Raw genomic sequence first — 10,877 nt, forward strand, 5'->3', positions numbered from 1 at the left:
TGGGGGGAGGGAGAGATCCCTCAAGGGGTGGGACACCGCCTCGATCAACTCCCTGCAAGGGGAAGGAGAGAAAGGGGAAGATAGGGGTGGGGGAGAGGGGGACAAGAGAAGGGGAGAGTGGGAGAGAGTAGGGGGGGGAGGGGGAAGGAAAGAGGGGAGGGGAGACAGGGAAAGAGGAGAGGGGAGAGGGGGAGGGGGAGGAAAAAGGAGGGGAGGTTTGGTATGTGAAAAGTGACAAGGGGAAGGGGGAGAGAGTGAGGGTGGGGAGGAGAGGGGGCAGGAAGGAGGGATAAGGAAATGGCCCTCGTCAGATAGGACCCCATCTCAGTCACCCTTATGTCAGGGACAAGGACAAGGGGAGAGAGAGGAAGGAGAAGAGGAGGGGGGGGAAGAAAGGAAGATAGGGAGAGGAAGAGAGGGGAAGAGGAGAGGCAAGATGGGGAGAGAGAGGAGAGGAAAGGGGTAGAGGCGGAAAGGGGAAGGGAAGAGAGGAAGCAAAGAGGGGAGGGGAAAAAGGGAGGGGGAGAGGTGAGAGGGGAGAGACAGACAGAACATCTCAGTCACCCCCCCCCCCCACACCCCCGTCGGAGACAGGGACAAGGGGAAGGAGAGGAGAGTGGAGAGGAGGGGAAAGGTGGGGAGAGGCTTGGGAACAATGTGGGGAATCGCAGCATATGACCCACTCCCAGGGACATGTTCTTCCACCCTCACCCCTCTCCCTCCCCCCAAGCCCCTGGATCAGGTCCCAGCAATGTTTTGGTGGGTTGTGGGGGCTGGACCTCTCTCCCCACCCTGGATATTCGCTCTTGCTGCCCCGTTCCTCCGTCATTCCTCACTCCCTCCTTCCCTGTCCACCTTCCACCTCCTTCCCCCTTCCTGACGGAACCCCATAATCTCCAGAGCCTCTTGCCTGCCCTGTTCTCTTCCCTCTCCCTCATCCACAAACCCCCCATACTCCCCATTCTCTCCTCCCCTTCCCTCCATCTTTCTCACACTATGCCTCTTCACCCACCTGCCTTGTTCCCTCCCCTCCCACTCCTCCCTCTCCCCTCCCCTTTCGCCCAACCCCACAACACTGCCGCCGCCCCCCACCCCCCCACAGAGCGGCAGGCCTGCACGTTGCGCACACAGGTGCGCGCACACACACACACAGAGACCCCCCACCCGCGTGAACAGTGCCCTCCAAGCGGCGGCCCCCCGGCCCCGGGTGGGACAGAACCGACCCCGATTCCTTCCCCCGCACCAATGCAAAATCCCTCCTCAGCCGCCGCCGCCTCGTCTCTTCCCAGATGCAGAGAAACATGCTCAGGGTCCTCCTGCCGCAGCCCCGGAGAGGGTAGAGGGGGTCGGACTGGTGGGGGGTGGGGGAAAATGGGGGTGAGACAGACCACAAGGTCTGCCTGACAAGGTCACCGCCACCAGCCCTGAGCATCCCCCTCCCCCCCCCCCCCCCGGGCCCCCCGCGCCTTGCCAGGATCCCGCAACCCATCCCCGGCCGGCACATCCCTCATCCCGCCGGCTGCGGGACCCCGCTCGGCCCGGGACCAGCCCCCTCCCTGCCAAATAAAAACCCACCCGGTCAAGGAACAAAATGGCCACAGGAGCAAACGGAGGATGGGGTCGGGGTTTGCAGAAGGGACCAATCTCCGCCTCTGCTCGCAAATCCGGCCCCACTTCTGCGGAGGAGATTACCTGAGAGAGGCGAGGAGAGAGAGAGAGAGGGGGGGCTGGGGGGGAGAGAGAGAGGGGGGCTGGGGGGGGGGAGAGAGAGAGGGGGGGCTGGGGGGGAGAGAGAGAGGGGGGGCTTGGGGGGGGAGAGAGAGAGGGGGGGCTGGGGGGGAGAGAGAGAGGGGGGCTGGGGGGGGAGAGGAGAGAGAGAGGGGGGCTGGGGGGAGAGAGAGAGGGGGGCTGGGGGGAGGAGAGAGAGGGGGGCTGGGGGGGAAGAGAGAGGGGGCTGGGGGGAGAGAGAGAGGGGCTGGGGGGGAGGAGAGAGAGGGGGGCTGGGGGGAGGGGGAGAGAGAGGGGGGCTGGGGGGGAGAGAGAGAGGGGGGCTGGGGGACGCTGGCGCTGCTGCTCTCGCGTTGAATGCAGGCAAGGTTAGACGATCTGGGTACCAGAAGCGCTGCTCTCTTCTCGTCCTCTCCTTCCTCCCTCCCTCTCTCCTCTCGTCCTCTCCTCCCTCCCTCTCTCCTCTCAATTCACACCATCACATCGGGAGAGTCCACTTAACCTGGGGGAGGGGGGGAGAACAAGATTTTCCAAGTGCGGGGCTGGGAACGGAGTCATCTCTGCATTTCGCAGCCCTTGTGCGGACTGAAAGCCCCCCCCCGTCCAAAATGTTATTTGAACGCCGCATCAATCTGTGTGAAACGCACACAGCTCAGTGCAGACCCTTCGGCCCACAGGGTTGTGCCGACCCCATAAACAACTTGCCTAGAAATTCCCTACAGCATCTCTGAGAGGCAATAGATCGGGTGGAGAGACATAGCCTGTTTCCCGGGGCGGGAGAAGCAAACACCAGAGAACGTTGTATAGTGTCCTGTGTTCTCCTCTCCTCTCTCCCCCCACCTCATCTTCTTCCCCCTCCTCCTCTCTCCCCGTCCCCATTTCTCCTTCCCCCTCCCTTAGCACGGATGAGAGGTGACTTAATAGAGGTCTACAAGATTGAGAGGCAATAGATCGGTGACAGTCAGCACCTTATAACCCAGGGAGGGAGTAGCAAACACCAGAGGACATCTGTACAAAGTGAAGGGAGGGAAGTTTAGGGGAGACGTCAGGGGGAAGTTTTTTTACACAGAGTTGTGGGGGCCTGGAAACCTTGCCACAGGCAGTAGTGGAGGCTGGAACAATGGGGGTCTTTAAGAGACAGGCACGTGGATTGAAAAAAATAGTTACAGGGTAGGGAGGGTTTAGTATTTTTTTGTAGGAATATATAGGTCAGCACAACATCAAGAGCCGAACGGCCTGTACTGTGTTGTAATGTTCTATGACCCCTCCAGTTGTCTCAGTTCCATGTATCTAAGAGTCTCTGAGAAGATCCTATCATATCTGCCTCCACACCTTTGCTGGCAGCACATTCATACCCCCCATCACTCTCTGCATCTTTACACCCCCCCCCCCCCCCCCTCCCCAGTACTTACTCCCAAGCATCTTAAACAATGTCCCTTTGTATTAGACATTCAGCCCTGGCTGTCCACATGATCAATGCCTCTCTCCCATCCTGTCCACCTCTGTCAGGTCATCCCTCGTCCTCTGTCGCTCCAAGTTAGACCAAAAGACATAGGATCAGAAATAGGCCATTCAGCCCATCGGGTCTGCCCCACCATTCACTCATGAGCTGATCCATTCTCCCAGTCAGCCCCGCTGCCTGGTCTTCTCCCCATAACCTTTGATGCCCCTGGCTAATCAAGAACCTATCAATCTCTGCCTTAAATACACCCAATGACCCGGCCTCCACAACCAAATTCTAGATTCACCTCCCTCTGGCTGAAGAATTTCCTCCACATTTTGGTTCTAAGTGGATGCCCTTCAATCCTGAAGTTGGGCCCTCTTGTCCTTGACTTTCCCACCAGGGGAAACAACCTTTCTACACCTACTCTGTCCACGCCTTTCAATGAGACCACCCCCCATTCTAATTTCCAATGAGCGCAGGCCAAGAGGCTGTTGAACACTCTTCATGTGATAACCCTTTCATTCCCAGAATCATTTTTATGGATCTTCGATGAACCTTCTCCAAAGTCAACATATCCTTTCTTCAACAAGGAGCCCAAAACTGTTCCTATTTGATCCTCAGAAAAGGCTCTCCAATCCAAAATGCACCGTCCCCTCTCAGCATCCTGTTCAATCTCCTCTCTCGTCATGTTAAACCTGTGCCATACGGTGACTGATTCCCACCACTGGATTCATTTGAATCCATGGGAAAACTCTTCAGGGGATCCAGGTTGGGGAGGTCTCCTTTGGGTGGTGGGGAGAATCCCCTCTGGAATTTTAAATATTGATTTTTCATCTAAATGTAGACATACAGTCCCTTCTGGCCCACGAGCCCGTGCCACCCAGTTACACCCAATTGACCTACAACCCCCGCCACATTTTGAATGTTGGGAGGAAACCAGAGCCCCCAGGGAAAACCTACGCACACACAGGGAGAGCGTACCAACTGCTTAGACAGCACGGGATTTGAACCCCTGTCCCAATCGCTGGGGGGCTGTTACAGCATTGTGATAACCGCCATGCCAACCCGTGCTACCCCAGAAACATAATTCCTTGAAAGTGGCATCACAGGTAGATCAAGTTTATCATCATGTCCACCCCAACGAAACAGCGTCCTCCAGTCCTCGGTACAAAACTCACAGACACATACACAGACAAACAATACATACGCAGGACAAGAATTGATAGATACAAATAAATAAATATTGTTTCAAGAATATGAGGGTCTCGGAGGGTCAGTGCGAGCAGTTCCTTTGGTCGTTCAGTGTTCTCACTGCCCGTGGGAAGAAGCTGTTCCTCGGCCTGGTGGTGCTGGCTCGGATCCTCCTGGATCTCTTCCCCGCTGGGAGCAGCTGGAAGATGCTGTGAGCGGGGTGGAATTTCCATCTTCATACAATGATCTCGGTAGATCATGTCAATGGGGGTGGGGGAAGGGAGACTCCTGTGATCCTCTCTGCCACTCTGACAGTCCTGTGAATTGACGTCCGATCCATTTCTCTCTAGCAACTGTATAGCACTGTGATGGGGCCCGGACAGGACACTCTTGATAGGTTGGACACGATTCCTTGCCCACTTCAGTCTTCTCAGGAAGTACAGTCGCAGTTGCACCTTCTTGTCATAAGGAGAGCTTTAGGCACATTGACAATCCTATGCCAGAGTATTAATTGGAGATGGACATTGGTGAGGACAAGTTTGGAGTATTGGGTGCAGTTTTGGTCACCTAACGACAGGAAAGATATCAATAAGGTAGAAAGGGGGGCAGAGAAGATTTACACGGGTGTTGCCTGGACTTCAGGGACTGAGTTACAGGGAAAGGTTTTAAACAGGTCAGGACTTTATTCCCTGGAGCGAAGAAGAATGAGGGGAAGATTTGATAAAGGTATTTAAAATTATGAGGGGGACAGAGTAAATGTAGATTGGCTTTTTCCACTGAGGGGAGGTGAGATACAAACTTGAGGACATGAGTTCAAGTTAAAGGTTTAGGGAGAATCTCTTTGCACAGAGTGGTGGGGGTGTGGAATGAGCTGCCAGCTGACATTGTGAAATTCGGTCTCAATTTTAACATTTAAGAAGAATTTGGACAGGAACATGGATGGGAGGGGTATGAACTGGGTGCAAGGACTAGCACAGATTTGAAGTGCCGAAGGGCCTGTGGGCGGTCAAAGGAGTGGAGTTGCTGTCAGACCTCTTCAGAAACATTTGCTTCGGGTGTATCAACCTCTTTGCTCAGCACAGGCCCTCCCTCATGCACCTCGTTCTCTCCCTCACCCGCCTCGCTTCCTCTCTCACCACCTCCCTCGCTCTCTCTCTCACCACCTCCCTCGCTCTCTCTCTCACCGACCTCCCTCGCTCTCTTCTCTCACCACCTCCCTCGCTCTCTCTCTCACCACCTCCCTCGCTCTCTCTCTCACCACCTCCCTCGCTCTCCTCTCTCAACCACCTCCCTCGCTCTCTCTCTCACCACCTCCCTCGCTCTCTCTCTCACCACCTCCCTCGCTCTCTCTCTCACCACCTCCCTCGCTCTCTCTCTCACCACCTCCCTCGCTCTCTCTCTCACCACCTCCCTCGCTCTCTCTCTCACCACCTCCCTCGCTCTCTCTCTCACCACCTCCCTCGCTCTCTCTCACCACCTCCCTCGCTCTCTCTCTCACCACCTCCCTCGCTCTCTCTCTTCACCACCTCCTCGCTCTCTCTCTCACCACCTCCCCTCCCTCTCTCTCTCACCACCTCCCTCCCTCTCTCTCACCACCTCCCTCCCTCTCTCTCTCACCACCTCCCTCCCTCTCCTCTCTCACCACCTCCCTCCCTCTCTCTCACCACCTCCCTCCCTCTCTCTCTCACCACCTCCCTCCCTCTCTCTCTCACCACCTCCCTCCCTCTCTCACCACCTCCCTCCCTCTCTCTCTCACCACCTCCCTCCCTCTCTCTCTCACCACCTCCCTCCCTCTCTCTCTCACCACCTCCCTCCCTCTCTCTCTCACCACCTCCCTCCCTCCTCTCTCTCACCACCTCCCTCCCTCTCTCTCTCACCACCTCCCTCCCTCTCTCTCTCACCACCTCCCTCCCTCTCTCTCTCACCACCTCCCTCCCTCTCTCTCACCACCTCCCTCCCTCTCTCTCTCACCACCTCCCTCCCTCTCTCTCTCACCAACTCCCTCCCTCTCTCACCACTTCCCTCCCTCTCTCTCTCACCACCTCCCTCCCTCTCTCTCTCACCACCTTCCCTCCCTCATACCACCACCCTTCCCCTTACACCCCCTCCTCCCTCACCCCAACTGCCATCATTATCTCTCATCCCTCCCTTCTCACTTCCTCCCTCCCCTCCTCCCTACTCTCCCTCCCTCCCTCTCTCACTCCCTCCCTTCCTCCCATCTCCCTCCTCTCCCTCTTTCCCCCTCCTCCCCTCCTGCCTCCCTCCATCTCCCTCCCTCCAGGCTGTGGAGGGGAGCTGGAAGCCGGGAGAGAGGAGACCGACATAAACGTACCCAAACTCTGTTTTATTAAAAACCTTTCAGTTTTTCTTTGACAAAAAAAATACAAGAAGATGGATGGTGAAATATTGACATTTGTGTAACATAAAAGCCCCCCCTCCGTCCCGTGTCTCCCACAACTTTCCTCACACCCCTGGGCTCAGTCCTGTTTGGAGGATGAGAGCTAGGGTGGGTGGGGGGGGAGCGGGGAGGGACAGGGTGATAGATGGCGGGGGGGGGGTGAGTTTAGGGGGGAATGGCTTCCTCTTACAGGAGGTGGGGGAAACTTCCAGTTGGAGAGTCTGTCTGGAACGGAACAAGCCAATCCCCCTCACCCCCGGCAGCTGGTGTTGACAGCTGACTCTCCACACGCCCTCTACTGCGGCTGGAGGGGGTCGCGGAAGTCCACGAGGTGGCATGGGGATCCGCCCTCCCCCCCCGGGGCGGCAAGAGGGGACCCCCGGGCAAATCCAAAGTGGGGTGGGCGAGGGGGACCGTTGAATCCCGGTGGAGGCATCGGAGGTGGTGGTCCTCGAATCCCGTGGGGCAGGGGGCCTGTGTGGGGGAGGGTGGGAGAGGGAAGAGAGAGAGTGTGGGGGGGGAGAAAGAGATGACAAGTGGAGGGGAGTGGGGAGAGGGGGAGTAGAATGGGAGTGAGACAGGGAGATGGGGTGGGAGGAGGGGGGAAAGGTGGAGAGCAGAGGGGGAGTGGGTGGAGGGGTACGGGTGTGGAGGTCGGAGGAGGGTGAGGGAAGGGCGAGGGTGATGATAGTAGACGGGGAGGAGTGGAAAGGGTTGGATGAAGGTGGAGGGGAAGTGGGGGGAGGAGGAAAGGAGGATGGGGTGCAAGAAGGAGAGGGGGAAGAGAATGGAAGGGCCAGAGGCAGGAGAGTGGTGGAGAGAGGGGGAAGAGAGGGAGTGTGTGATGGGGAAAAGGGGGAGAGAAGGGGTAGGGGAGAGATGGTAGAGGGGGGTGGAGAGAGAGGGGGAGAAAGAGGGGGAAGAGAGGGAGACAGTGGGAGAGAGAAGGGGAGAGGGAGAGAGTGGGAGAGAGAAGGGGAGAGGGAGAGAGTGGGAGAGAGAAGGGGAGAGGAGACAGTGGGAGAGAGAAGGGGAGAGGGAGAGAATGGGAGAGAGAAGGGGAGAGGGAGACAGTGGGAGAGAGAAGGGGAGAGGGAGACAGTGGGAGAGAGAAGGGGAGAGGGAGACAGTGGGAGAGAGAAGGGGAGAGGGAGACAGTGAGAGAGAAGGGCAGAGATGGAGGGAGTGGGGAGAGAGAGGACAAAAACAGATTAGGCACACAGTAAACCCCAGGCTGATGACCCATGTGCCCAGGTGGGCCTGCAGCTGTCCCACACCCTCTCCTCTGTCATCCTGCCCAAACGTCCATACGTGGTAACTGTCCCCGCCTCCATCACTTTCCCCTGGCTGCTTGTACCACATCCACCACCCTCTGTGAGGCTACGCTGCCCACACCCCTACCTTCAGTCTCTGCCCCGTTGCTACACAATGTCTCTGACCCTGGGAAAAAGATGGTGACCATCTACCTGTTTGCTGGCCCTCCTGGTTTTACAACAGTCACTCCTGAAGCTGTAGGACAAGAAGCCCCAGCCTCTCCCTCTAGACTTGACAACCTCATCCAACATTCCAGATTAGTACAGGCCCTTCGGCCCACAATGTTATGCTGACTTACATAAACCTAATCAACATGTTAATCCTTCCTCCCTCACACCCAGAACCCTCTATTTCTCTTTACCCAGAACCCTCTATTTCTCTTTCGTCCCTGTGTCTGTCGAAGAGTCTCTTAAGTGTCTCTAATGTTCCAGCCTCCACCACCACCCCCAGCAATGCAATCCAGGCCCCCTCGACTCCGTGTGTAAAAAAATGTTCCCCTGACGTCCCCCCTAAACTTCCTCCCTTTACTCTGTACAAGCGTCCTCTGGTGTTTGCTATTCTGCCCTGGGAAACAGGCACTGGCCGGCCACCCTATCTATGTCTCTCAGAATATTGTAGACCTCTAGCAAGTCTCCTCTTATCCTTCTTCACTCCAGAGAGGTCCCAGCTCTGCTAACCTTGCCTCATAAGAGTTATTTTCCAATCAGTCCACATCCTGGTGATTCTCCTCTGTTCCCTCTCTGTGGCTTCCACATCCTTCCTGTAATGAGGCGACCAGAACTAAACACAATACTCCAAATGTGGTCTCACCAGAGATTTGTAGAATTACAATATGACCTCTCTGTTCCTGAATTTAAACCCACTCTTAACAAAACTCAACATCCCATTGGCCTTCTTAACTATCCTGCCAACCTGTGTGGCAACCTTGAGGGATTTATGGATTTGGACCTCAAGGTCACTCTGTTCATCCATACTCTTAAGTAACCGACCATTAACTCTGTCCTCAGCCTTCTGGTTTGTTCTCACGTTTATCCAGATTGAAATCCCTTTTCTACCCAACTCTGCATCCTGTCCATATCCTCTTGTAACCAACAACAACCTTCAGCTCCATCCACAACTCCTCCAACCTTCATATCATCCGCAAACTTACTGACCACCTCTTCATCCAGGTCATTTATAAAAATCATAAAGGAGCGGGATCCCAGAACAGATCCACTTATCACCAACTTCCAGGAAGAATACTTTCCTTCCACTACTCCTCTCTGCTTTCTACAGGCAAGCCAATTCTGAATCCACACAGCCAGGGTTCCACGAACGCTCATAGACCCTGTCCTTAGGAATCCTCTCCACTAGTTTGCACACCAGTGATGTAAGACTCGTCGGTCTATAATTCACTATTACCTTTTTTAAACAAGGGGACTACATTTGCCATTCTCCAAACCTCCATGCAGACAAAGAGAATTCAAAGATCATAGCTACTTATCCCAGCTATCTCTTCCCTCACTTCCCACAGGAGCATGGCGTATATTGCATCCAGCCCCAGAATGTTTTTAAGAAGATCGAACACTTCCCCTTCCTTATCTCCACACTGTCCAGCACACAGTCCTGTTTTATTCTGACCTCACCCTGATCAAGGTCCTTTTCTCTTGTGAACATGCAAAGTATTCATTTAGGACCTCCCCAAACTCCTCCGCCTCCAGGCACGTTCCCTCCTTTATCCTTTAGTGGCCCCACCTTCATTCTTATTATCCTTCTGTTCTTCAACACCTTGGGGTTCTCCTTAATCCGACACGCCAAGGCCTTCTCGTGCCCCCTTTGAGCTCTCCTAAGTCCTTTCTTACCGCAGTCTCATGAGCACTGGACTGCATCCCATCTTCACACTAAATCCCCACCCACCGTGTTCCGCAAGGAACTCACCGCCCCTCAGGGACTGGATCCACTCTAATACCTGGGAAGGTCCCTTGGAATTTGCCTTCTCTTGTATCTCGGAGACACCCACCCCCACCCTGCCCGCTGGGGTTGAGACCCCCGCCTGCTCCTTACCCATGTGGTGTCCGAAGGGAGGTCCGCGATGGCGGCATCACCAGGGGTGGGGGGTTGTGGTGCTGCATCCCGGGTGGAGGGGGGCGATGTGGGGTGTTCTGTGCTGGCCCCCCGCCCAGGGGAGACAGGCTGTGTGGCCCGTGATGTGACACGTGCATCGGGTGTATCCCTGCAGAGAGAGAGGTTAACATGGTGTCACCCCCCCCCCCCCAGAATGACACACCCCTTCCCCTTCCTCCTCACACCTTGAAGTGGCACAATCCAACCCCCATCCTGACCCCAGATTGTATGCCCCTTCCCCTCCCCCCAAGCCCAGAATAGTATGATCCCTTCTCCTCCCCCCCCACCCACCAAAGATCCTGGGCCTGGAATGATACACCCCTTCTCCCTCCCTCCCAGACCTTGAAGTGGCACAACCCCCACCCCTAGACCCAGTTTGTATGGCCCTTTCCCCACCTCCCAGACCCCAGAATTGCCCAAACCCCCCACCCCTACCCTGATCCCAGTTGGCACGCCCTCCCTGCCCAAGCCCAGAAAGGCACCCCCCCCACCCCCAAGTACTCACCATGATGGGGCAGTGCCCCGTGTGGGAAGGGGTGCCCCACGTGGTGGGGGGTGGTCCCTGGGGGGCCAGAGGAGGGGGGGCCAGGGGCAGACGTGCTGGGGGGCATGGGTGGGGGCATGGCGGGGGGCAGGCCTGGCGGGATTGCCCCAGGAGGGGGCCAGCAGGAGGGGCAAATGATCCTGGGTGTGGCATAA

At 56.3% G+C, this 10,877-nt stretch overlaps 1 protein-coding gene across 1 annotated transcript; it reads right to left on the bottom strand.

The window, feature by feature from the left end:
- Positions 1-6,692: 6,692 nt before the first annotated feature.
- LOC138762887 (splicing factor 3B subunit 4-like) lies at positions 6,693-10,870 on the bottom strand. The gene is made up of 3 exons (XM_069936405.1): positions 10,684-10,870; positions 10,119-10,287; positions 6,693-7,235 (listed from the first exon to the last, which is right to left on the bottom strand). The coding sequence occupies exons 1-3, from the start codon at positions 10,799-10,801 to the stop codon at positions 6,827-6,829; spliced, it is 696 nt and encodes a 231-aa protein (XP_069792506.1). The 5' UTR covers positions 10,802-10,870; the 3' UTR covers positions 6,693-6,826.
- Between the last annotated feature and the right edge of the window lie 7 nt (positions 10,871-10,877).

The sequence above is a fragment of the Narcine bancroftii genome, chromosome 5 (assembly GCF_036971445.1).
Source record: "Narcine bancroftii isolate sNarBan1 chromosome 5, sNarBan1.hap1, whole genome shotgun sequence".
NCBI classification, from domain to species: Eukaryota; Metazoa; Chordata; class Chondrichthyes; order Torpediniformes; family Narcinidae; genus Narcine; species Narcine bancroftii.

Bases quoted from the DNA above. Each gene is read 5' to 3' on its own strand.
- LOC138762887 (XM_069936405.1), bottom strand. From the start codon at position 10,801: ATGCCCCCACCCATGCCCCCCAGCACGTCTGCCCCTGGCCCCCCCTCC. The intron at 10,288-10,683 runs GTGAGTACTTGG...CTCTCTCTGCAG, and splicing joins CGGGGCACTGCCCCATCATG to GGATACACCCGATGCACGTG. The intron at 7,236-10,118 runs GTAAGGAGCAGG...TCCCCCACACAG, and splicing joins TCCCTTCGGACACCACATGG to GCCCCCTGCCCCACGGGATT.